Source organism: Cryptotermes secundus, unplaced genomic scaffold (genome assembly GCF_002891405.2).
Source record: "Cryptotermes secundus unplaced genomic scaffold, Csec_1.0 scaffold88, whole genome shotgun sequence".
Lineage (NCBI taxonomy): Eukaryota > Metazoa > Arthropoda > Insecta > Blattodea > Kalotermitidae > Cryptotermes > Cryptotermes secundus.
In genome coordinates, this window is record NW_019724585.1 from 1,157,535 (window position 1) to 1,184,442 (window position 26,908).

The 26,908-nt window shown below is 38.2% G+C and overlaps 2 protein-coding genes across 5 annotated transcripts in view; one reads left to right on the forward strand and one right to left on the reverse strand.

Moving 5' to 3' along the window:
- LOC111862294 (alsin) overlaps positions 1-16,660 on the reverse strand; it is a 34,753-nt gene extending 18,093 nt beyond the window's left edge. Inside the window, exons 1-6 of one of the 3 annotated variants that reach the window (XR_002842401.2) lie at positions 15,014-16,660; positions 13,474-13,929; positions 12,307-13,261; positions 10,022-10,223; positions 5,123-5,303; positions 3,319-3,485 (exon numbers count right to left, since the gene is read on the reverse strand). Coding sequence is in view for 2 of the 3 variants with exons in the window: in XM_023847563.2 (XP_023703331.1) it covers positions 3,319-3,485; positions 5,123-5,303; positions 10,022-10,223; positions 12,307-13,261; positions 13,474-13,929; positions 15,014-16,350 (3,298 nt within the window). In the remaining variant the exon portion in view is untranslated. The remainder of the gene's footprint in view (positions 1-3,318; positions 3,486-5,122; positions 5,304-10,021; positions 10,224-12,306; positions 13,262-13,473; positions 13,930-15,013) is intronic. The other 2 variants (XM_023847564.2, XM_023847563.2) reach the window with 2 other exon arrangements.
- A 239-nt stretch (positions 16,661-16,899) lies between these two features.
- Positions 16,900-26,908, forward strand: part of LOC111862295 (nucleolar protein 10) — a 31,787-nt gene continuing 21,778 nt past the window's right edge. Inside the window, exons 1-3 of one of the 2 annotated variants that reach the window (XM_023847565.2) lie at positions 16,900-17,044; positions 21,551-21,596; positions 24,652-24,866. In XM_023847565.2, coding sequence (XP_023703333.1) covers positions 16,979-17,044; positions 21,551-21,596; positions 24,652-24,866 — 327 coding nt within the window. In that variant the 5' untranslated portion in view covers positions 16,900-16,978. Of the gene's footprint in view, positions 17,045-18,523; positions 18,683-21,550; positions 21,597-24,651; positions 24,867-26,908 lie in introns of those variants that run through there. The other variant, XM_023847566.2, reaches the window with a different exon arrangement.

Consider the following 26,908-nt stretch of genomic DNA (forward strand, 5'->3'; position numbering starts at 1 on the left):
AATTAGAAGTACCTGTACTTCCCATCTTATAATTTGTAGAAATGGACTTCTCAGGTTCTTGTATCCATTACCTTAATCTCAAGTAAGAGTACACTGATTACAGAGACTTCCTTGTTTCCCCAAGACACATTTTCTGCAGTCAGTTCCATTAACATCTTGAATCATTCTGACTACGTTGCAAACAGACTGTAAATCTGTTGTAATCTTAAATGTTTCATAGAAGAAAAAACTGTGTTGTGTAACCTTCAATGTTTTGCATGCATACTGAACATGATTACAAGTTCAAAGCAACTTAGATGCACTTATTTACTGACAAAGTTTTGTCTAATACCATGATGTAAGGATGTTCCCTGAATATCATCCATTGTTTGTAGTCGAGATTATGACTGTAATGTTTCAGAGGCTGGCTCTGTGTTCACCTTCAGGCTTTCATAAAACAAGGAGAGGCAGGAAATGCCTAGAGTTGAGAACTCTAAGAAAGATAGTCCTTGTTACTGGCAACTATCTGAGCTGGGTTGGGAGGACATACACAAAGGGTATTAAATATGCAGGTAAGTCAAAACATATCTGCAGTGTGTTCTTTCTTTTGAAACTGGCCCCACTGCTGAATATGCACACACCCCAAACACAGAATCTTCCTGTTGGTGTAGTGATATATTTATATCAACCATGTGGTTGTCTTGAACCACTAATGTTGTCGACATGGTTGCTTCACTCACTATATGCAGAAAATAGCAGCAGAATGTAATGTATGTGGGGGGGGGTTGAATGTGTCAGAGGTGAATAAATGCATCAAAGACTATCAGCACAGTATGGTGACAGTGTTTTGCTGCAGCAAAGCTTGTGTGGACTTACATGTCCAAAAGTGGCCCAAGAAGTATCCATCCACATTAATGGCTACATCTATTATGGCCCAGCCTATGAAATCGTCACCACAGACTTTACTTTCTTAGAGTATGTGCAAGATGGGTTCCTAAACAACTCATATAATAACAAAGGCATAACTGTTTTGGCATATATAGCCACCTGTTACGCCAGTATCATGAGGAATGTGACCCTTTCTGAGCCACTGTGTCACTGGTAATAAAATAAGAATTCACCATTATGATCTGGAAAGGAGTTACCAGAACACCTGATGTCCCCCATTAAAAAGGTCAAATCTCAGCCAACAGTAGGAAAGGTAATACAAGAACCAGTCTTTGATCATTATCAGGAAAGGAGTGTGGGGATAAGCATAAGCATTACAATGAGATCCTATGTGACAAGCTGAAGCCGGTGATTTGAAGTAAACACCGAGGCCAGTGTCACAAGTGTGCTGTTACATGGCACTGACCATCCTCATACTGGTGCCCACACAACACTCCTGCAGCTACGCAATGAAACCCTAAAACATTCACCATACAACCCTGATCTGATGACAGAAAATTACAGTCATTGAATAACACAACCTTCTAATCATTTTACAATGAACACTGTATCTGACTGACATCTACAGTTCTACGTACATTTAAATACACTGGGAATGCAACCATTCACTGTCAAACCTTGATTTTCACCCCTTGAACTATCATTTATTGCCACCACTCAGAAATGCTTTAAACGGCTGTTGTTTTGACAGGAACCATGAAATGGAGATGGTGCACAAAAAGTTTGCTGCCTAGCTGAAAACATTTATCTCTGACCCCAATGAGAACCATGTATAACAAACTCCTTGTTCTCTGGCATGTATGGAGAATGGGGTTTGCTGGTCATGTGACTTCCAGTTACATGAGGAAAGCTGTTTCATAAACTCAGTACAAAGTCAATCATGTTTTCACTTTAGCTCTTTGCATGGAAGTCTTCCTAGGTAACATACTGGATTGAATACTGAAAGACCTTGGATACATGTATTATAATCCAAACACATATTCAACTAACCTAAACTGTAATGACACCTGAATGAGGGAGGATGATGGATGGTACTGTTATAGCAGCTGGGGAAACTATAATGTGGCAGGTGAATATATCTGCATTGTAAAGAAGTTTATGAGTAACTGCATAATAAATAATAAATTTTCTTTGAAATTTTTTCCAGTGGATAAGAATTCCAGATGCTTGGATATTAGATAACTGGCTGTTAATTGTATGCTGAAAAACAGGTGGGCTGTGCTGGAAACGATGAACTTGTAAGATTTGTATTTGTTTCCGTTGTTATTTAACAACACTGCCAGCACTGAGGCTATACAGTGCCAAGGACAGGCCAACTGAAGACTACGGAGCACTTCAAGGAATAAAAACTGACAGGGGAAACTGAAGTACTTGGAGAAAACCTACTCAATGCCTCCTTGTCCACCACAAATCCCATATGACCTGACCACGGTCCAAATCAAGGTCACCAGAGATTTGCATTACTTGTTTAATTTTATTAAACATATTGCAGATACATCAGACTTACCATCACATAAAATGCTCAGTGAAAAGTGGCTGCCTTTGTAGTAGTGTGGATAATATGACTTACAGTATTACTCTTTAGTTTCACTAACGGCCAAACTGTTACAGTTCCAAACGGTAAAGAGTTTATTGAAATACATCATTTATATAAATTGTACTGAATGCATATCTTTGCTACCACATTTACTTAGTTAATATAATACTTGTTTTCGATCCAGTGCAGAAAATATTACAGAGGTTCCAGTCTGTAGAAAAAATGTATGGAAAAATCAGACTACCAGCACACTAGTCTACAATACAAAAATTATATGTTACTGATTAAATTTGTGAAGAGTACTCAAAGACTTGACACTGCTAGTACCACAGTCCCATGGCATGATCCTGAAGGGATTCTGCCTGTCTCCAATCCTCACTCTCTTATCCCCCAAAGTTTCATCTCACTCTTAATCTTACATCTTCTTCTTGGTCTCCCTAGGAAGCAGCAATTAAGAGGTTTCTCCACAAAAATTCTATACGCATTCCCTGCTGCCCCATCCTGGCCACAAGCTCAGCATCTCAAATTTCACTATTATGACATTACTGGGTGACCTGTATAAATCACATGGTTCAATGTCTTATATCCTGAACAGGCACTTATTTCACCTTTCTTACATTCAGAGCATTCATTTTCAAACACTTCTAATTTATGTTCTCACCGCAAAGTAATAGACCACTTTTCAAACCTATATAACAGCAAATGTTAGAAAGAAAAATACTTGTTCTCTATATCCTGATTTGGAAAGTACACAGGATGACAAAAGTTTTCAAACTGAATAATAAATATCTCAAAGGGATAAGACAAGTATGAGTACATTAAATCAACACAAATTTTATTTAACAGAAGCATACCAGTCACAATATCATCCATGACACCATAGCCTTGTTTCACACCATTAACCCATTCTCCAATGTAAACAGATGCCACAGATGCCATGAAGTGCCCTTGTTTCTGTAATCCATGTCCATGAGCAACACCATCTTTGAAGTGACCTTCATATACATCACCATTTGTGTACCTGATAAAATATTTCACATAAGTTGCATAACAAGGGGCAAAAATCAGCCATGTACATTTATCAGCTGTTATCAATTTTCTTCTAATTTCTAAAGTTCAAGAATTCAGACTGCCATCTGAAAATGGGGACAACAGAAATAATCTTTAATCCCCTAAAGAACCCTTCTAGTAAGGCAGAAAGATGAAATTGTTATTAATTATTTATTAAGCAAGCACCAATGCCATGAAGATGAATAGGGGAGTGGAGGCATAGCCCCATGATTCTTAACCTCAGTACTATGTGGAAGTGCTTAGTGAGCTTCACACTCCTGTCACTATACTCCCAGGTAAAACATCCCTGGTATCCATAGTATATGGGGCTGGGTATGCACCAGAGCCTGTTTGATCATATGGAAAAGAGAAAAATCTCTTTTGTGAAACATTTTCTTCCAACTTGTAGTTCTATCCTGAACACTTAATAGTTGTAATTTATAGCTAATGTGGGAGCAAACTCATGAAGTGTTTCAAGATAACTTGTAGGCTGTCTGATTCACATTACAAGATGATGTTACTATTGTGAAAAGTGAGACTTCATTTGCTTATCTATCCATGTTTCAGATTAAATCACTGAGAGATGCATTACTGAAATTTCCTTTTGAAATGCAATGGTAATTGCTATGTTTCTGTATACAACGTGATTTGCTCAAATGAAATTCAAAACAATGGGTCAAGCACCTGTGGTGTTACCTCAACAAACACTTCATATCATAGATTGTGTCTACCAAAAGAAGTGAAAGCACAAATGACTGACATATGATGTATAAACAGTTGACGGTAACACAGCATCATGCTAGGAAGAAAAAGCACTGTTCCCAGTTTGATAACTTCAGAGGCAAAATGTATTTCCTGTTACATAACTCATCAGTTAATAAACTTCTTGTAATTTCTATAGATATGATTTTGCTTGAATTTTAAAACTGTAAACCAGCAGTGCAAGATTTTTTCTTCTCCATAACGTCCAGACTGGTTCTCAGACCCACTCAGCCTCCCATCCAATGGGCACCAGACGCTCTTTCACCAGGGGTAAAGCAGCAGGGGCCTGAATCTGACTTATCACCTCCATCTAGTATCAAGGTCAAGAATGGTAGAGCTATGCCTCCATTCCATCACGTCTTCCTGTGCAGTGCTTAAAAACTAAGCACAGGGACAACTAAAATCATTATTGAAATAATGTATATATACATATTATTGTGTGTATGCATCAAGAAATTGAAATCAAACACCTAGAAGCATCGGACCCCCACTCTGTGGTCTAGTGGCCAGAGTTCCTGGCTACAGATCCAGAGATCCAGGTTCGATTCCTGGCGCTACCAGATTTTCTGAGAGGTAATGGGTCTGGAACNGGACTTTGTTTGTTTATATACATATTACTGCTCTGTTTATAATTATTCAAAATACTTTTTGTTAGAATGCAGTATCTTAAAAAATATTAAGCTATGGTGAATCTTAACAAATGGATCCGTAGAGACAATTAAAGGATTTAATTTCTAGCTCTTTATTAGCTAAACATTTAAATTTCCCACACTGCTGCCATGAATAGTATCATATATGTTGTGTCTTTAAAGGATTAAAACTATTTATTAAAATCTGTAATTTTACTTCATTATCCCGTAGCCATCCTGCTGTCCATCCTTCCACTGCCCTTCGTATGTACTGATGCCTGGATTTTCCATTCGCCCAATCCCATTCATCTGACTGTTCTGAAATTGGCCCACATACACTTTCCCATCTGGCCACTCCAGTTTACCAGGACCTTGAAGTTTGCCACTGTACCACCGGCCTACAGACACACATTAAACTACTAAATAAAACATAAGAACAATGTGGTATACATATATATATCAGCAAATGTGAACATATGGATGGTTCAGCTCTGTATATCTGGAATGATCTTGTTTGGAAGTTTGTCTATCCTGATTATGTTTATATAAAGTGTAGCCAAGTGGTCTAAGGCATGTACTGTCTTTGCTCACTTGGAAACCGGGATCATGGGTTCGAATCCCAGTCAGGGCATGGATGTTTAGTTTGTGTGTGTGCGTTATTCTGTGTTTGTGTACAGGTAGAGGCCTTGCGACGAGCTGATCACCCGCCCAAGGAGTCCTACTGAATGTGTAAGATCTAGAAAAACCGAGTGAATGGAGAAGTTCATGGAAGTAGGCCTAGGCCCACTGGGGTTGTAGTGTCAAGGGGGGAAAAAAAAGTGTTCCTCAGACTGTCTGGAAAGAAGAAACTTGAACTGTGTTTTAAAATTAGTTGTAACTGCCTCCTCAGATATTCTTACACCTCATTATTTGCATTCTTCCTGTTATAACCTACTTAATAAACTTTCCAGTTGGAATACCATTATTAAATAATGCTGCTCTTCCTCATCATAATCATTCTGAACTAAGCAGGATATACTAGCCTAATTGCCTGTTCCTAAACCCTCTAGATGGAGCTAGTAAAACTGATCACTTTGCACAGCATAAAATATGATTTTGTAATTATAATTTTGAACACACCTTGAAATATTGATATTTCAGAAAGGTACTTTCTGTGTTGCCTAAACATTTGTCAATACAATGTGCTATATGAGCTATTTACAGATTGTGACAAATCACAGGAACAAATACTAAACCCTGAGCCTCATCTGGAATTTTTGGCCATGGTGCTTAACAAAGAAAAAATGATACTGATGATATATGTTTAGTATACTGGTTTCCATACTACAAGAACACATACTTGATAAAACTGACATGGTGAAATAATGTTGTCCAGACAAAGCCTCAATCTCAAATCGTTTGGGAGATGGATATGCTATAAGTGTCACATTAGATGATGCAGAGACCTTCTCAAACTTTCAAGCAAGTATGACGTCTTGACAGGTCATGCCTTCTCTTCAACTCCACTGCTGTAGACATTATGACAGTCAGAAATAAAAATTATATATATATATATATATATATATTGCCATCTGTGAGCTGATTGTCTAGAAAATGTTGAAGCCTTGACATCTCATAAGCNAGTTTGGTCAATTCTACAGTACAAACGATATGGAGAATCCATATTAATTCCACGTTAATGTTACGTTAGTCTGTACTTAACTACGTATTTCACTAAAAAATGCAACATTTGAAATCGGTTTTGGTAGATTTTTACGTGACTAACATAAGGATACTGTGGAAGTGCCCATTTCGGTTACAACGACATTCGTTTATAACGACACTATTTTTAGGTCCCTTTGATGACGTTATAACCAAGTTCTACTGTATTGCCATCTGTGAGCTGATTGTCTAGAAAATGTTGAAGCCTTGAGATCTCATAAGCTTACAGGACTATATGGCCTATTACAGGGATAGTGTGTGTGTCTGTGTGCGCGCGTATGAGAGAGAGAGATTATTAGACCTAGTTAGTTCTGAGTCCTAATAAAGGGTGCTAAGTGCTTTAAAGTTGTCCTGGATTCAAAGTTGGTCGGCAAACACTATGGCAGGTACGAGGAAGAGGACGTGGACAAATGATGCAGATATACTATGTGCACCACTGCAAGATAATGAATATAGTGATATTTCTGAGAATGCAGTAGTGATAGTGACTGACAGCGAATATTTCAGTAAGTAGTGAACAAAGACTCAGCTCTAATAAAGTAGATATGTCAGTGACAACAGTTGCATGAACACGTTTTCTGTCTAGTGGCAAGCTTGGCATGAAGACTGATTTATTAGTAGAAGAATCCAGGAATGTTTTGATCTGTGAATTACACCTGAAATTGCAGAATATGAAGAAAAACAAACTGGTATGCTGAAGAGTTTTTAGAAAATGCCCAACCTAAAACTAAGACGTAGGGTCTACCGCTGGAATGATCAGAATGGAGATGAATTAACATAAGTATCAGTATTACTTATGTTACAAAGACTTTACAAAAAATTGTACAACAAAAGCTATTTTTCCAGGAGGAAAATACTGAAAACATCTACATTTTTTGGTGGGATTCACTGAGAGGCTTCATCTTCTGCTCACAATTCATTCTGTTGGTAGTGAAGCTATGATGAAGTGGCATGTAGTTCCAAACAGTTGTATACACTCACACCCATAGTAGACCACCTGAATGCCAAATACAGAAGTCTGTATATCCCAGCATGATGTGTCAGTAGATGAGCTCTGATGGAATGGAAGGGACATCTGACATGGAAGGCATACTAGTACTTCCCTCAAAATGTCCTAAAATAATTTCAATTATGTGAAGCCAAATCTAGTTATGTGTGGAATTTTATCATTTACTTTTGGCACGATATCATTTTTGATGACCCCATAGACATGATCAGTATGGTTCAAAAGTAGTTTTACATCTTATAGCTCCACTTCAAATCAGGGATACTGTATAACCACGGATAACAAGTTTCAAGCGCTTATCTCTATGATGGGTTGTGCAAAAGCCTTATGCTTTGGAAACCCTGCTTCAAAACAAGAAGAATATTCCTGATACAAAGCTATTTCAAGGAAATACGAGTTTTGGTCTAGAAAACTGAGACTAACGGCCATGGGAATCTGTTGCGCTGACCATGCAACACCCTCTATCCACTAAAGTTGGCACTAACTTTACCCATAAGCTGCAGTCGCTTAGTCGGTATAGTTTGCTTGCAGACTACAGGCTAAGGAGTTTTCTTTATTGCTGATATTACAAAGAAGGAAATATTGAAAAAGGAAGAAAATGTGTCAGTCTACAAAGACAAACTGATGATAATGAAATACACTGTGTGCAGTGTGACAGCTATGTAGTGAAAAATACACCTGATGATGACCAATTACGGCCGAAACATGTAGTGTAGAGGAAGAAAAGACAAAGATCTACAACCAAATAAATTGCTGCATTCACGATGGCATTTGTATTATTACATATAGATGAAATAGAAAGGCAAAAAACAGATGTTTGTTCTATAAGTATCACACTTGGTAACAGTGTGATTCCAACTAGGGTTCGAGGTCAAGGTGTGTAAAAGCCTACAGTAGTCAGTGATTATAACTCTGAGATGATAAAATTGGAAATGAGTGATGCTTACTTGACAGCTACCACAGGATAATAAAACAATTAAAAAATGTTATTGGAAGCACTCACATCATCTGACTGATATCTGTTGTTCGAACACCTATTTGCTTTACCCCCCTAAAAGGGGGAGGTGGGGAATAAAGGTATGCATAATTTCCTGGATGAAATTTCAGATTCAACTTACAGAGAACTTAATTTCAAAGACAACAAAACTGAAGAGAGATGATCAACAACTGACCCACCAACAAGGTTCTCTGCACCTCATTACCCCTCTCTATACTGTTGCCATAGCTTCAAAGCAAAATCCATGTCACCACTGTGTTGCATGCCACAAAATGAGTTAATGCTGTAAAACAAGATACAACTGCAAAAACTATGGCAGCTTTGTATGCTGCACCGTTTCCCACGCTACCATATTGTGCTCCACTACTAGAGAAAGTGGAATGAAGTGACGCTGGACAAGTAGCTCACACACATATATATGAAGACAGGACTGAGTTAGAAAGTGTACTATGGCTTGGAATTAAAAATCACACTACTAAGTTCTTTGTGCAATGTGCCACGGGAGTGGCAACACTGTTTCTGATACATGCGTCTAAATACTGATTTCACAGTTTGTATAACATCATGGTTTGGGAGTCAATGTTTTGAATGCCAAACAGCTCTTCTTGTTCAACTCTTCTTTCACACCAACTCTGTACGTAACCCCTCTTAGACCCAAACATTCTTTTTAGAACCATGTTCGCTAACACCCTCAATCTACATTCCCTCTATACAGCAAGAATTGCTACATGTTGGTGAGTTGATATTAAGGTCTGGGATGTGACGCTGTATAGTTTGGTAGAGAGCTATCTAGCTACCAAAATATATGGTGTGACATCCTGGAAGATTGTAATTTTCTCCATATATTTATTTATGGATTGCAGGATTTGAGATTCTCACACTTCTGGTTATGAAAAGTTCTATCTTCTGGGATACAATGCCATATAATCAGTTGAAAGTAAACTGACATTTCAGAGAAACAAGCTGCCTCCATTCTCAGGGTCAAAGAATAAGTCAAGCAAGAAACCAGCATGAAGCAGGTAGCAAACATTATATCCCAAAAGACAGAACTCTTTATTTATGGGTTATTTAATGACATTGTCAATAATTCAGGTTACAAGACATCAAATGTTAGGATTGTTGGTGAATAATGAAATGAAACAGATGTGGACTAAATTTAGATACTTCCTAGCAGCTGCCTGGAGGGACTGAGGAAATCAATGAAAACACTTACTCAGTACAGTTGAAGTGTCAACTAAGATTTAAAGTGGGAATCTCCTGAATACATGTCAGAAGTGTTACCACTTCAGCAGACTTTCTCAGTATGATCTTCTACATGTACTGTTTATCAACTAACTCACAACCCAGATAAGAGCAATTTATAATGAGTAAAAAATTGCTGAATGTGCTTGGCACATTACAATATTATGTACCTGTGTATTTGGCATCCTTGTACAAATGGTGCTTTGTGAACACATACTTTGCAGTCCTCACTGCTGGTGGAACATGGGAATGATTTTTCTGGAGACTTTTCTTGATTGCCCCTTGCAGACTCTGGAACCATTCCATTTTGGCATGTGGTGTTGGAGTATGTACCACTAGCGTTTCCTCTGGCATTGTTAACTGTATAGCATTCTGTAAAACATAACTGATATAGAATATTTACAAGATCATTACATTAAATCTTATAAGGTGGACATGTACATGGTATTTATCTTATAAAAATATTTAGGTCTAAATAAATGAATTTACAGCTATCTGCAGATACATGACTCAAATATGTCACACTATAAGAACTTATTTTAATCTGTGTCTCAAGCAAATTTATAGCTATCTGCAGATACATGACTCAAATATGTCACACTATAAGAACTTATTTTAATCTGTGTCTCAAGCAAATTTATAGCTATCTGCAGATACATGACTCAAATATGTCACACTATAAGAACTTATTTTAATCTGTATCTCAAGCTTGATCTGTCTTGCAATGAAAACATTAAAGAGAAGAATATCACAAAGGTATACATCTGTCGAACAAATGTTATATAGTCATATATATCAAAACTGTTTTCCCAAGGATAGACACTGTAGAATCTTTATTCCTTTTTGAACAGTCTCCACTACAGTTCATTGTTTAATATGTTAATTAGTCTCCATATTGTGGCATGACGCCTGAAAGATGGAATAGTGGATGTTCATTGTTAGGCAGTGACTTGGTAAGCAGGTTCCCACAGCAACAAATACATAAGCAACAATTGAAGTATTGCTGGGCTATAATGATGGAAATAGTGTTTTCTGTTGGATCCACCCAGAGGCTATATAACAAGGACCTCAGGCCAGCTGAGAGAGAGAACTGAGACAGTCTCTTGAGGTGGTAGTTGAAGAGAGATGAGAAATGAGATAGTTGGCACATGATGGTGGAATCGAGAGTTCAGCTGAGACCTGAAAATCAGCCTGTGAAAAGAACACTTAGCATGTCATTTGAAAATTTTATGTGTACTGTAGTTACAATCAGACTGTTATAAATCTGTTGCCATGATATGCCTAGTGAAGACTGAGAAAACTTGGCGTGACCTAGTGATCTGTAGTGTGGAAATCAGCAACAGTGTTATACTTATTTGTAGTTATAACCTGTAAGTGGTCAATAAATCTATTCACCAATCCAAACCCTGTCTATAGTCACTAATACATGTGACAATATTTATGTAAAAATTTGTATTTGTGTGAAATTCTTGTCACTGCTTTCCTTTTACATACAGGTTTTGTTCAGTCATTAATACTGCCCCAGTAGACATTCATACTTTTGTTGGCAGCTTGTGAAATAAATTTTTCAATGTTTTCAGCTCTTGCCATCAACTATCTGTGGGATATGGTTTCTACTATGCAATTCCCATCTTGTAGACTGTCACTTATGTTCCATCTAGTGTATAATCTGATGATGGTCATATGACAGAAACATGTCATGGAAGTAACTATATCTTATGAAAACTAAGTTTGTAGGACAGTATACAGTGATCATTTGTAAGTTTTACACAAAGTTTACAAAATTACAAAATAAGATAACCACAAACAGTTTGCAACATTACAAAATAAGATAAATTAAATTATATTCATTAAACTTAACCTGACACCAGACTCAGAATTTTTGAAGTAGTATAAAAGTACATTCAAATATGAAAACAAAATATTTCTTCTATTTCACTAATAAAATCATAGAGCTAATCATAAGCAGCATAATTCTGCAAACACACTGTGAGAGCAAAATAGGCATATGGATGATCACTATAATACGGAGTGAATGGTATAGAACCAGCCCGATGAATTTGCTAATAATTCCACAGGTTATGCTCACAATTACAACATAATAATCTGTGGGCCGTGCTGAGTCGAATGGTGTGCGCATGATCCAGCAAGTGGCAGCCCTTATGCTGCAAGGTCAAGGACAATGCCGAAACGTGTCTGCAGTGGGCAGGCAACAGTCATGGAGTACACTGTTGAACAGCGAGTGTTTCTAATGCCTACTTGAAAATGGCGGACACTTTCAACACCTGCTCTGATCACGGTACACAATCCAAGATAAGATATGTGTAAATTACTTTAATATCTGTATGGTATATTTTATATTACACCTCATTTCGTTGGGCCGGTTCTATATGAATCACCCTGTATTAGCATATAGCATATGTATAGTGATTACTGTAAGATACTGAGTGCATACCTGCACAGTATCTGTATCCTGGATGGCATCCACCCAGACTGTGGTCAAAGGATGAACATTCTGGTTCCCTCCACTCACATGCACAAAAACATCTGTGAAAAGGACAAACCAATGTGAAGAAAAGCGGCCTGAGTTCAGAACAGAGAGGGAATGTGACCGTGACTCTCTAATGAGACGCCTCTCTGGAGACCTTAGTAACTCCACTATGCGGCCAGAACTCTCCCAGAAGTGTCTTGTGATATCAGCTTCATTTCTCTTCTGCTCCTGTTCATCATATAGCTGATCCCACTTGACAAGAGCATCTCGGAGCTTCCTCTCAACAGCCTGTTTATCCTCCAAGCTTTGGTGCTTCTTGTTATTACAATGAATCAGTAACTGAATTGTACTCTTGTATGACTTCAGCCTCTTCAAGGGATGGAGCAAGGCACAGGAAACTACTGCTTCCTGGGACTTTTTGTTTCTCTTTGAGTGCTCATGGAACACTGTAAACATTTTCTGTGGGACATCAACTAAGCGAGCTATATGCATAAATCCACTCAACGCTATGACATCACATACAGCGCTCAGATAGTTCCTGTATGCATGAATATACTCATCGACATGCTGAATCATTATTATGCCACTCTCATGGCCTCTGTGGTCTGTGTACTCCCGCAGAGACTGAACATTCAGACATGCGAAGCTAAGTATTTCACTGTGACAAACACAGAGCATATCATAAACATTTGTTTCCTGCACAGGGGCTCCTTTCTTCTGCAATGGCTTGATGAGTGAATTGTGCACAAGGAGCATTTCTTCCAAGAAAGTCTGCTCAATGGCAAGGTCCTTTACAGCAGTTGATGTCAGGTAACTTGTGTTAAGGCAACCAATGATATGTCTTGATGAGAAGATTTGTTTCTGCGTTGACTCAGTTCCCAAAAGTGAAGGAATATCCATCTTTATTAAGCTTTTATTGCTGAAAGAGAAAATTACAATACTGTACTCATACCATACGTTTAATAGTTGCACAATTAGCTTTATACTGTCCAAGGATGCTTCTAAGAGTTTTCATTCTTAATTCAAAGGAACTCTGAACAAAATAGTTGCACCTTACTCTTATGTCTAAATCTGCATTACTTAGCTCAGTGATTTGAATTTGATCTCTGGTATGATTATATGACTGTTTACCTGCCCCTTCCAAAATAGTACACATTATCACCATGTGTAATGACCACACTATGACTGTCTCCTGCAGCAATGCTCCTCACCCTCTCTGAAGAACAACTGAGTTGTTGGGGAGTGCTTTGGTCTGTCTGCGTCTCATGTGAAACTTGATTGTGGTCATTTCTGCCCCAAGCAAACACACGGCCATCCAATGAGACAGCCAGTGCATGATCATGCCCACATGCTATCCTGCACACCCCAATTCCAGTCAAACGAGAGATGATGGTAGGTTGATCTCTCTTAACTGTGTCACCTGTTCCAAGCTGCCCATGTGTGATGTCACCCCAGGACCACAGCTCTGTTGACAGCAATCTAGAGCCTTCACGAGCCATTGCAGCAACTCGCTCTGCTATACCAATCTCAGATTCTTCACCTCGGTCACTGGTACCACAACTAGAAGACCAAAAAGACTCCTCACACCTAAGAATGAAGGCAGTACACATCAAAACCAAATATTCATGTTATTAAAAATATATCTGCAGTCAGAATACACACTTCTAATATAAAATAGATATATCAATGTCACATTAGTGTATGGCTCTATAAAGTATTTCCACGTGAAGATAAACTGTATGGAAATACAGTTCTGGAATACCTTAGTAGAATTCTGCTAGGATATGTGCAAGGAATTATGTTTGTAAAGTGTGCATGTTAATAAAAAAGAAAAGAATGAGTACATGAGCATCTCTTATTACTCAGTATTTCCCAGTCTGTCTAGACAATAACATACCAATCTGCTTGCACTAACCAAGGTGACAGTAGAAAACAAAATGAAGCTTGGGTGTGAACAGGTTAAGAAACGAGAAGCACCTTAGTTTTAGCTTCATTCATTTTGAAATGTACAGGAAGGACTCACAGAGAAATGTCTTTATACAACATGCAGAATATAAGGGACATCAAACAAAACAGAAGATATGAAAAAAAGGATCACTTCAGAAAATGATGGGTGGAGAAGTGTTGAAAAAGAATTCTGAACAGGACACATCTGAAACCTAGTATGAGAAATAAATTCTTTGACATGTGATATCATGGGTGTGCACACGTTAATGAGTATGCAGTTACTGTGTTATCCTGATGCCCATCTCTAAAGGCAATCAAAGCAAATTTGTGTTAACTTCTTTGCCTCTAAAAATTTGACTACCAAGTTGAATATGGCATAAAATGTACAGGTTACCCAGAACAGTAAAATTAATTATGCTGTCAGATATGCTTGGTATTTAAAACAACTTCTGTTTTTACTTATACTTGCAAGTGATAGCAGAGCATTAAAAATAAATGATAATTAACAGCCTTAAATCTGCATGGTAATATGTCTGACAAGGAAATTCAAGTGGTAATTTCCCAGTCTCACTGAACACAGATTTATTGCCTTGGGTCATACTTATGAATGTTACAATGTCAATGGGCTATGAATCCATCCTTGTCTAAGACCCGTAAATTGTAACATGAATGTTTAGAGATCACTCATACTGTAGCATTGGTCTGTTCGCTATGAACACAATACCTGAGACTAGATGTGATACTAGGTGCAGCTACAATGAAATCCTCAGCACTTAAATCCTCAAATGATCCACAGCCAGCAAGGCCTCCAGGTACACTACCACTTGTCTCTGATCCTCCGCTCATGTGTCGGAATAATATGGCTCCCCTGTCACCAACTGTCTTAACACCTTCATACACAAGACTTGCCACACTAGACATATTCTGCTTGATAATACGAGATGGAAGAGCAAGAGAAGCCTCTGCACACTCAACAAGATCTTCACCAGCACTTCCATAGCCAGATACCCAGGAAAGCTGTCTTGTAAGAAACTGGCGAGCAGCCTCCGTACTGATGAAAAATTCATTCTTCTTTTCTTCCTTCATACATTCACTGTTGCCCTCATTTGCATCACTCTGAACAGTTTTTACAGTCCTTGATATGTTCTGACTACCTTCCACAATGCTTTGTGAACTCTCATCTGCAGGAAGATCATCACCATCTGAATGTAGATGCAATTTCTTTTCAGCAACAGAACATTCATCTTTCCCATCAGTCTTTTCATCTGTTGATGCAGATGTAGAGTCATCTGTGCTTCTCTTGTCCTCTGCTGTATACCCCTTACTGGTACTTGATGTGGAACAATGCTCATCACTTGTTTGCTGCACATGCAGACCAAGAGGACATGTGTCTGAAGCAGACTGCTGAGATGTTGGTGATGAAATGCATATAGGACAATCCGACACAAACACATCTTCATTGTCATCATCAGTGTCACTGTTACCTTTGTCTGGGACAGAGTGTCCTGGTTTATAGACCAAAGCTATGCTAAAATTTGCTCCACATGCAACTGAAATCACATAACGTTTCTCAAAAAATGTAACTCTCTGAGGAACTTCATCATGCTTCCCCAACTTTGGTTGGTTACCAGACATCCAAAGTTGCCCACTCTCAGTAACATACAAGCAACTACATTCTTCAGCCACTACAGTCTTCACTTTGACTCTGTGCCCTGATGTTTTGTAACCATGACTACAACATTTTGCATCTTCCTTCAAAATGATCTCTTCTTTGATAGCCAAATCTTCTGGGTCTGTTTTAAAAACTTGTCCACTATCACTGACAAAATACAGTATTTTATTATTACAGGCTATGTCTATTGCTGATATATTCGTATTAGTGAAAATCACTTTATTTTCACCATTTGGCTCCATTTCACTATGATAAATACTTTTGCTATTTGTCAGTGCAAATATATGCCTATTTATTTTGCACACTTTAATTATGTCTTTGGGTAGATCTGATGGTTCGAAGTTGATTGCGAGTTTATCAAGACCATACCACAAATGTATCTCAGTCATTCTGATTTCACAATCACATGAATGAAATGCACGTTAAACTACAATTATCTTTAAGGACACCTTATTCATTCATATACAAGCAAACATGTTTAATACTTCCCACATTTATTGTGACATTACATTGTCTTGTAATGCGAAAGATAAATACTGATTTTCACTTCCATTACAGCACTTAATCCTGAAACGAAACATCTCTTCCTGAGATGTAGCCTTTTCAACTTTTTTACCAGCCCCAACCAACAGTAGCAAACAGAAGCCCAGCATCATTGTTATTTCCCACCCAGCCAATGCCTGCCATCCCTACTTATGTTACACGACGGGAACTTTGATGTTAAAACACCTCACTGTTAAATCGGCGTGAGTGATGGGTGAGATTTAAATCATGTTGGTTAGGATCTGTTGCTTAAATTGCTCGGGCGTAAATAAATTCATAATTTTAAACTTCTCTATCCATCTAGCGACACCGAAAACTTTCTTCGAGATATGTATCTATTTCAAATATAGATGGCAGAAGAGTAATTTGGTATCGATTCGTTTTCAAGTGAATAGTAAACGTGCTAATCTATAGCATGTTTTGTCATGCGAAGTTAGGTGTGAGAAAATTGGTTAATAATTTGCTTTTGTAATCATGTTCGTGTCCGATCCAAATAATGTGAAGATATACAACCTGAGTGCGGGAAAATCACTGCCAGAGGTATGCTTTCTTTTGTTTTCAATTAGATGTATCACGAAAGCAGCACAGTAAGAAGTGCATTAATGTAAGATTTGTGAAAGTATGTCTTGTGCTCTCATTAGAAGTCATTGGACATTTATCTTTGAATCTGGATTTAAGAAACAGATTAACTCATCTGCAGTTCTGATAGTTTATTTGGGAGGTATTCGTTTCGAGTTTGCTTTGATTTTTTTGAGTAGGAGGGGATGTCCCGAAGTCGATGCCGCTGGCGGAGTGCCTATATATTTCGTTGCAGGTCAGGAATACGGTGACCAATGGGGAGGCATGACCAATGCAAGAATATCTGTGGCAGGTCTGTGACCATAGTAAAAGTGTGAAATTTTTGGACTTGAACTGTAACATGAGGAGCCGGCATAGCGCAGTCAGTATAGAGATTGGTTACAGACTGGGCAACCAAGGGGTCGGAGTTCGAGTCCCGGTGGGGGCAAGAATTTTCTCTTCTCCAAATCGTCCAGACTGGCTCTGGGGTCCACCCAACCTCCTATCCAATGGGTACTGGGGGTCCTTTCCCCGGGGGTAAAGCAGCAGGTGCGTGAAGCTGACCACTCACCTCCAACTAGTGCCAAGGTCAAGAAAATGTGGATCTATACATCCACTCCCCCATACACCTTCATGGCATAGTGCTTAATCAGTTAAGCACGGGGACAACTTTGCCTTTTTACCCTACTAAAATATGAACCAAAGCCATACACTCACACATTGTACAATATTAAAACTTTAAAAGAGGTACACACCCAACCCTTTGTATCATTACATGGTCAACCATCTAAACCCAACCATATGAATCATATTGTAAATACAAGATGAGCCAAAAGTTACTGTGCACCAAAATTTCAAACTATAAAACCTCCTCATTCTTAGTATTAATGTTTGTAAATTGGAGTAGCAAATGGGTTTTTTGTATTGCAACACTTGTAGAGTGCTGAAGAAGGATTTTTACCTGCATCCCTACAAGATAACATAAGTGAATGAATTGAAAGAACAGGACATCATCAAGATTGTTGAATATTGCCAATGGAGAGGATATTCTATATGTCACACTTTTTACCAGTGAGGCATTGGTTAATTTATCTGGTTACATCAACAGCCAAAACATCTGCGTTTGGTCATTGACTAACCCATATGAGCTCAACAGTACACCGTTATATGAACAGAAGATTTGTGTGTACTCTGTTGTGCCATGTTATGAAATCAGATAATCTTCAATGACACTATCAGCTTGCAGCATTATTGAGAAGGGATTCTTTACTCTTTCATAGGACATGTAAATGAGGATGATATTGCCCGTGGCTGCTTCCAACAGGATGGTGCTACTGCGCGCACAGCCCTGATGATACTGTTTCATGTGTTCAGGGACAGAATAATTTCAAAGGATATTTTTCCCCATCTTACACCCCTTGATTATTATCTGTGGGGAACAATGAAAGGTGCAGTTTACAAATGCAGTCTGTACATTCTTGAACTGATGAAATTCATCACAAATTTCATCAAGAACATCCTTCTGATTGGATTGTCATGTGTCCTTGCAAACAAGAAAAGATGTGTAGATGTGTGTCTACAAGCACATGAGGGCAATTTCCAGCATTTGTTATAACTTAAGTAAGTCTGAGAGATGTATTTATGTTAATATACAGGGACTCTCTGAATACACTAATCATCTGTCGTAGGTGCACACCTACTTTTGGCTCATTCTGTATTAAATACAAGGTGGTTCAAATATGACCGGGACTGATTGTGTGTAAACAAGCCGCACGCTCAGCAGGTGTGCGACCTAGAGAGAGTGAAGCCACAACCTCCACCCTCCCTCCTGTTAGGGTTAGAACCTGTTTAGTCCTGTCTGGGAGTTGCTAGAGTGATAAGCGAACAGAAGGTACTGCGGAGCATGGAACAACGCATTGTGATCAAAGTCCTCATTGGAGAAAACATCCCATCCGCTGAAATTCACCACAGACTCCAACAACAGTATGGGGAAGAGTGTCTCTCATGGACCTGTGTGTTTGAGTGGTGTAAGTGCTTCAGAGAGGGCAGAGAGCGCATGAAGAATGAACCGCATGATCGTCGGCTGCGAACATCCATCACCGAGCCAAACGTTGATCGTGCAGACGCGCTTATTCGTGAGAATAGGCGCATAACAATCAAGGAACTTGGAGCAATGCTGTCCATCAGTGTTGGTAGTGTAGAAGACATCGTGAAATACCACCTGCACTATCGCAAGGTGAATGCACAGTGGGTACCATGCGCTTTGATGGACGTGAACAAAATGGTGCGCATGCAAGCTACCAGTCATCTCGTACAGCAGTTTGAAGACAAAGGTGATGCATTTTTTAAGTCTGTAGTGATAACCGATGAAACGTGGGTGCACTACTTCATTCCCGAGTCCCAGCGGTCATCATGGAAGTGGTGGCATACCAGTTCTCCCAAACCCAAGAGAGCACGGAGGAGCTGTTCGGCAGGAAAAGTGATGGCAACGTTCTTCTGGGACTGGCAGGGGGTTATCCATGTAGACTTTCTGACAGATGCCAGAACAGTCAATGCAGCTTATTACTCAAACCTCCTGGCAACAGACGTGAAGGAAAAGTTCTGATCCAAGCGGAAGACACCTGGAAAGCGGGTAGCCTTCCTTCAAGACACTGCGCAGCCCCATACGGCCAAAACAACAATGGAAACCCTCCGGAAACTGAAGTGGAACGTTCTGACACATCCGCCATACAGTCCCGATTTGGCCCCAAGTGATTTTTACCTGTTTGGAAGGCTCAAATCAGACTTGCAAGGCATGCAGTTTGTGGACAAGGACTCCGTCATCCAGACTGTTTGGGAGTGGATACACCTCCAGCCACAAGCCTTTTCTTAAAAGGGCATCAGAAAGGTTTCCAGAACGTTGGAAAAAATTTGTTGACTCCAGAGAGTAGTATGTTGAAGACTGACATGTGCAAGTAAGTGTTTGGCAATTATGTTTAAAAAAAAAATCAGTCCCGGTCATATTTGAATCACCTTGTATGAATATATTAGTTGTAGTCCTTGAATAGAAAACAACCAAATGAATGAAGCTGTAAAACATAACTCATATAACATACCTTTCATCTAAAGCAGCTGTGATGAATATTAGCTGATGGAAGTTAATACTGTTCAATCAATACATCATTTTTGCAGGTAAAGTATGTACAGTGGCTTCCAATTCTGAACCTTAGGAAATATATCTAAAATAATTCTAAATTTTATCACAGATTAGATTGTTTTATTGTAATGTTTATTATTTTTGTGGGCATCCTGTTATTGATATTGGCATTAAATCTATAAATATGAAATATGATCCACCATGTGCAATGTATTTGCCGTACATAAATTAAGATTTGACATGGTAGAACAGTATTGTTTTATGTTCACCACAGACATGACTGTAACAACTGCATATTCTTTGAAGATCCTTCATCATGAAATATTTCATGGTTTTACATTACATGGTTGTTCTTTCACCTCAGATGTTTGCATGGTTACCTTGATGATTTTGTTGATGGTAGTGATAGCATGAAGGTGTGATGGTCTGCAAAGCCATGAGATTTTACTAGCAATTAGCAATTGGTTCAAAAGTTATGAGAGGTATACAAACACAAATCCATACACACAGACATAATTGTACCGTGAACTTACCGTTTCCTACAGAATACAAAAAGTAGAGTAAAAGTGTAACAGGGCGCTAAAATATAACATTACAAAAAGTAGGTTTGAAGCACTGAACAGATAAAATGAAAAAAACGTGCTGAAGCAGAAAGATGTATGTTTAACCTCAACTGCATATTAAGATAATAAATTTAATATTCATATTTACTGCTCTGTTTGTGAACATGTGAACATAACATCACCAGCTTGTTAATCTGAAGAACTGACTTACATCTAATTTTTGCACTTTCCATCACATAATTACTAGATTATCCCCTTGTGTACGAAGTTTGAGTCTTGCTCATAAGCTGAATAAAGAGCCCACAAGTTACTAAGGAGTTTGAATCATGGACCTTTTGCAGATAGTCATAACCACCTGACTATGTAAATACCATTCGAAAGACAGGTGGCATGGCTGTGGAAGGTGGGTTCTTCTTCAAGATTCTGTTGAAATTCATTGAACCATATGAAAGAAATGGATGTATTAAATTGATGTGGGTTAACACTTTTGTAGATATATCCAAGCATTGAATCTTATTTAAGTAAAATTAAGTTGACATAGTGTGAAACTATGTGTAAACTTTTTTGTTTCATTTTCCTCCTGCACCAAACACAAAATACATACAGTGCTTAAATGGAAGTGTATACTACCAGAGTACACCTTTCTGTTAACAGTCTTTGATTAAAGTAACCAGGACATTCAATACTGTGACCAAAAAAGCATTTTATGAATGGGTAGTTCATGTCTGGCACTGGATTCAACCAGATTAGGATGAATATGAGAATATTTTTTTTTTCTTTTAATTTTAGTGGTTATCTGATCGCAAGAGACGGGCACTGCAGAAGAAGAATGTTGGTAAGACTTCCAGTTTTTGAATGCAGTGTAATATCATGCATGCATATACATTATTTAAAAGGCTGTTGTCAAGGATTGTTTGAGGTTTGATTCACACCAACTGTTGCTATGTCCTATGATTGTTTATATTTTATAGTTCCACAAGTGTGATTCTGGTAGTTTGCGGGAATACCCAATATTTTCTCGTTTTAGAAAGTTCCTAATTGCAGTAAGTAAATTGCTACTTAGATTCTTGGAATCAGCAAAAGATTTCAGGTGAATGCAAAAACATTTCTCGTTTTGTCTTCTGCTGTTTTTTAAGCATCCCTGTTATTGTAGTATAAGATTAGTTTTTTACAGTAGCCGGGATAGCTCAGTCCATATAGCAATGGGCTACAGGCCTGGATGGCTGGGGTTCAATTCCTGGCAGGGGCCATCATAATGCTGACTACTCACTTTGATCTAGTGCCAAGGTCAAGAGCGGTGGAGCTGTGTCTCCACTGCCCCATACAGCTTCATGGCATAGTGCTTAATGAATTGAGCACTGGGACAACTTTACCTTTTACATTTGTACCTTTTGTATTTGTATTTGTGTTTATTTTCATCCATTTTTGCTACATAGTAACACTTGGACAAGTCATTTGGCAGTACAGGTTAACAAAACAAATCTACAAAGTTACAAGCATACTCTCAACATTTGTTACAATCATGAGCAATATATACAGTAGAACTTGGTTATAACGTCATCAAAGGGACCTAAAAATAGTGTCGTTATAAACGAATGTTGTTGTAACCGAAATGGGCACTTCCACAGTAGCCTTATGTTAGTCACGTAAAAATCTACCAAAAACCGAGTTAAAATGTTGCATTTTTTAGTGAAATACGTAGTTAAGTACAGACTAACCTAACATTAACGTGGAATTGCCCAAATATGTAATATCAAAGACATATTACAGCGCTTTTCACTGACAATACACACCGCACTAATACTGTATATTAAAGGTAGGCCTACTCACCAAATTACAGTAGATTACATCAATTGTGCCTTACTGTACCTAGATACGAGTACAGTAATCATTTATCTTCATCTGTTTCCTGTTACTTGCTCATACACACTTTCTAAATTACGTTCAGTGTCCATCTCAGAGAAATTCAGGAATGAAAATGACGTTACATACGAGGTTGATGCATTTGTGCATGTCGTACTAAGCAAGGTATAAAAATAGTTGCTTTATGAGGAATTAGTTCGTACCATTGAATATTTGACGCAATAGACAAGGTGTCGCAGAAACCGATGTTGCTATAACCAAGTTTTACTGTAAATACAACATTTCAAAAAAATACACAAACTGCTGTATACAGCTCATGAATGGCTATGACATCCAAACATAAATACTTGCACCATCCACTTTTTTATTAAAACTAACAAATTCATTTATCATATAAAAAGAATGTTTCAATAAAAAGGATTTTTAAGTCTTTTTTTAAAAGCTGAAAAACCCACCAAATTTTTTATTTTGTTTGGCACCTTACTATACAGTTTTATCCCCATATTTACCACACTTTTTTTTTAAATGTAGTTCTGCAGAATTGAACATGAAAATCATTGTTTATTCTTTTATTATAACTATGAATATTTATATTTTGGAACAAATCTGCTTTGTGCTTTTTTATATAAGATAACACCTGTAAGATATACAGAGAAGTGACCATGAGGATGCCGTAATCTTTAAAATTTGCCTGCATGACTCTTGTTTACCAAGTGCACTAATTATTCACAGCACCCTCTTCTGCATTTTAAATACCTTTATATTATTACCTTCACCCCCCAAAATATTATTCCATATCTCAATAACGATTGAAACTTTCCAAAATAAATGATTCTTAACATATTTGGACTCAAAACTCCTCTTAGTGATTTAATTATATAGGATGTTTTACTAAGCTTTGAACATATTGACTGAATGTGGGTATTCCATTTAAGGTTTTCTATAATATCTATACCTAAAAATCTCAGTTTGGATGAGTGAGCAATTTCCAAGTTATTATAGAGTATCTGCAGTCTAACTACAAACATTCTTTTACTAAGATGGAATGACATAGCAATTTTTTTTTTTATTATTTGTTAAAAGATTATTTACCTGAAACCATGTTTCAAGCTGTTCCATGATCTTATTTATTTTCTGTTGAGCTACATCTTTATCTTTATCAATAACAAGCACATTAATATCATCTGCAAACAATACCATTTCCGCACTTTGTTCATTTAGTGGGCGCTCATTTATATACAGAAGAAACAGTAGTGGTCCCAGAATTGACCCCTGTGGTACCCCATGTATTATTTTGTTATGTGTACCTACCTGGCAGAGTCTTCAAAAACCAGTAGTTGCTAAGCTATTCAAGAACTTGCGTGCCTTTTATGTTTTACTTCATTGATTATAGGAGCCCACATCAGGACACCATACTGAGCCTGTTGTGTCCAGATCACATAATCTTCCTGTTCCTTTAAGATCATTTTAATGTTATTCCCTCATCACCATGTGCTATGTGTCTAAACTTGTCATCCATAATTTGATCGCCATGGTGATAATCTGTGAAGAGTATAAATTATGAAGCTCTTCATGATGTAAATTTCTCCATCTTATTGAGCAGGTTGGTGTAGCATTAATGCCGTAGATTTGTACTTGAGAGGTGCTTGGTTTGAATCTCAGCTAGGACATTGGCTAGCCCAGCTGAGGCTTTTTGTGAATTTCCCCAGTTCCTCCAGGCAAAAAATCAGTATCGCTCCCAGTCAAGCCATGACTTCTTCCTTCCAAGTCTTTTTCAACTCCTTATTAGCCAGTCATCTCACCATTTAATGCTGTGTCGTCAAGATACTGAGGCCATCATAAAATAAACCAGAAATAAATTCCCACTTCCTTGTTACTTCCTCTCATAGGCCCTGTATTCTCTTCAGCAATTTATTTTCAAAACTCTGAATCTGTTTTCCCCCTAGGATGAGGAACCTTGTTTAACTGCATATAAAACAGCAAGTGAATTTAAGGTTTTGCATATTTATGTGTTACTTTTTCTGTAGATATACGAAGAAGGATTGAACTCATCCAGGACTTTGAAATGCCTGGTTTAAGCACAACTGTCAGGGTTTCTCCAGATGGCAACTTTATTCTGGCAACTGGAATCTACAAGCCCAGAGTGCGGTGTTATGATGTTAATAACTTGTCTATGAAGTTTGAAAGATGTTTTGATTCAGAAGTTGTAACTTTTGAAATACTGTCAGAAGACTACAGTAAGGTTAGTGTAATCATCACTTCGTATTTTCACATATGGATGGATGACCAACAGTTGCAGTTGCTTAAATGTGACCAGTTGTACTGGTTGTAACTGCATGATATCAAAGACAGTATGGCCCAGTATATACATGTAGTAGTCCTAAGTATGAAGCAATCTGAAATATTTTATCAGCTCAGTAAATCATTTTGTACACAATATTATATTTAAGCATCCTGTTGCACTCTACACGATAAATAATACAAAATCCGTCCCAAGTGCAAACAATATATATTATATGTCCTTGATCTTGTTCTCCTCTACACTACATGTTTCGGCCTCTAACGGCCATCATCAGGTGTATACTCTTACGTTACTGCCACACTGAACCCAGTCTAAAATTTAACATTTAAAAAACACATTGTTATTTCTTCGTTATTATCAACATCTACCTCTTTGATATCTGTCTGGTATGTAGATTATTTTGCACAGGTCAATTTTGGTCAACTAAAAGCTGTTCTTCCTGGAAGAAAATTCTGGAAACACCCATATATTTGTCCCTGTTCAGTGAGAGGAGGATTCACCTCCTACTCAAGTTCTAAATTTTGTTGACAGTGAAAGTTATGCTGAGGCCTAAACACCAGACACCAGTCAAGACTGTGTATAGTGAATGTACATGATTCAAACATACCTTTATGATCACATATTGGGAAGTGAAATGCATGTCGGTGGCAAAAGTGGCGTACTTTTTGAGAATAAAGCCAAAAGTACAGAACATTACAAAATATGTACATAAAAACTTCAATATAATGACTATGTAAACGAAAATGTAGCTATATGAACTCTGATAATTGGTCTTTTAGAGACTTTTTGTTTCATAATTTTGTAACAACGCATGGTTGAGATAATGAATTTTGAAAATGAAGCAACAATTAAAAAACGAAATGCCACTGTGGAAAATCTAAATATCTAGGAATTTTAATGTCCAACTGCATTAGTGATTGTGTTGTGACAGTCCTTGTGAAAGAACTGGAAAATGGGAGACTTGTCCAATTTGAAAGAGGACAGATCATGGTGTGTATTTAGCTGGAGCATCTGTTACAACAACTGCCACACTACAATGAAGAGGAACAGTGGGCAGAAATTAGCACTGAGAATGATCGTTTTGAAAACTCACAGAACTGCTGCAGCACAGGTGCCAGCAGAACTGAATATTCATCTTGAAGGCCCTGTTTCCACAAAAACTGTCTGACATGAGCTTCACAAATTCAACATCCATGGTAGGGCTGCAATTGCTAAACCTTTGATTACTGAAAATAATGCTCAGATGTGTAAGTGATAGTGTCACATCATGGCTATGAGACATGGACATCAGAGAACTGGAAATACACGCATAATGTGGTCAGATGAGTCATCATTCACACTGTTCTGTACATCAGGAAGAGTTTACATTTGGAGAACACCCAAGGAAGCCTACAATCCGGAATGCCTGGTTCCAGCAGTGAAACATAGGGGAGGTTCTGTGATGGTTTCAGCAAGAATGTCATGGTACACTATTCTGTTCATCCCTTTATTACTCTTAATGGCCAGATTACTGCAATGAAGTACATTGACAGGTTCAGTAATCAGGTGCATCCCATGATACAGACGTTATTTCCGAACAACACACAGTGCCCCCATTCACACCGCTGGAACTGTTCCATTTTGGTTTGAAGAGCATGAAGGTGAATTTCAACATCTTCCCTGGCTAGCACAATTACCACATCTGTACACCATTGAACCACTGGTCAGTTTTGGAGACTAGAGTGAAGAACAGATTCCCACCTCCAATACCTCTGAACCAACTTGAAGGTGTTCTTCAAGAAGAATGGCATAAATTCTGCTAGGGACTGTTCATTTGGGCACACAGTAACACGGTTGAGGCATTATGCTACAAACCAGAAGGTCACGGACTTGATTCCTGATGAGGTTGTAATGCCGTGGTGCAGGGGGCGTGGAGGTAGCCCTCCCGCTGCCGCCACTGTTATGCCCTAGCGGCGCAGGGGGGGGGGGGGGGAGTGGGCGTC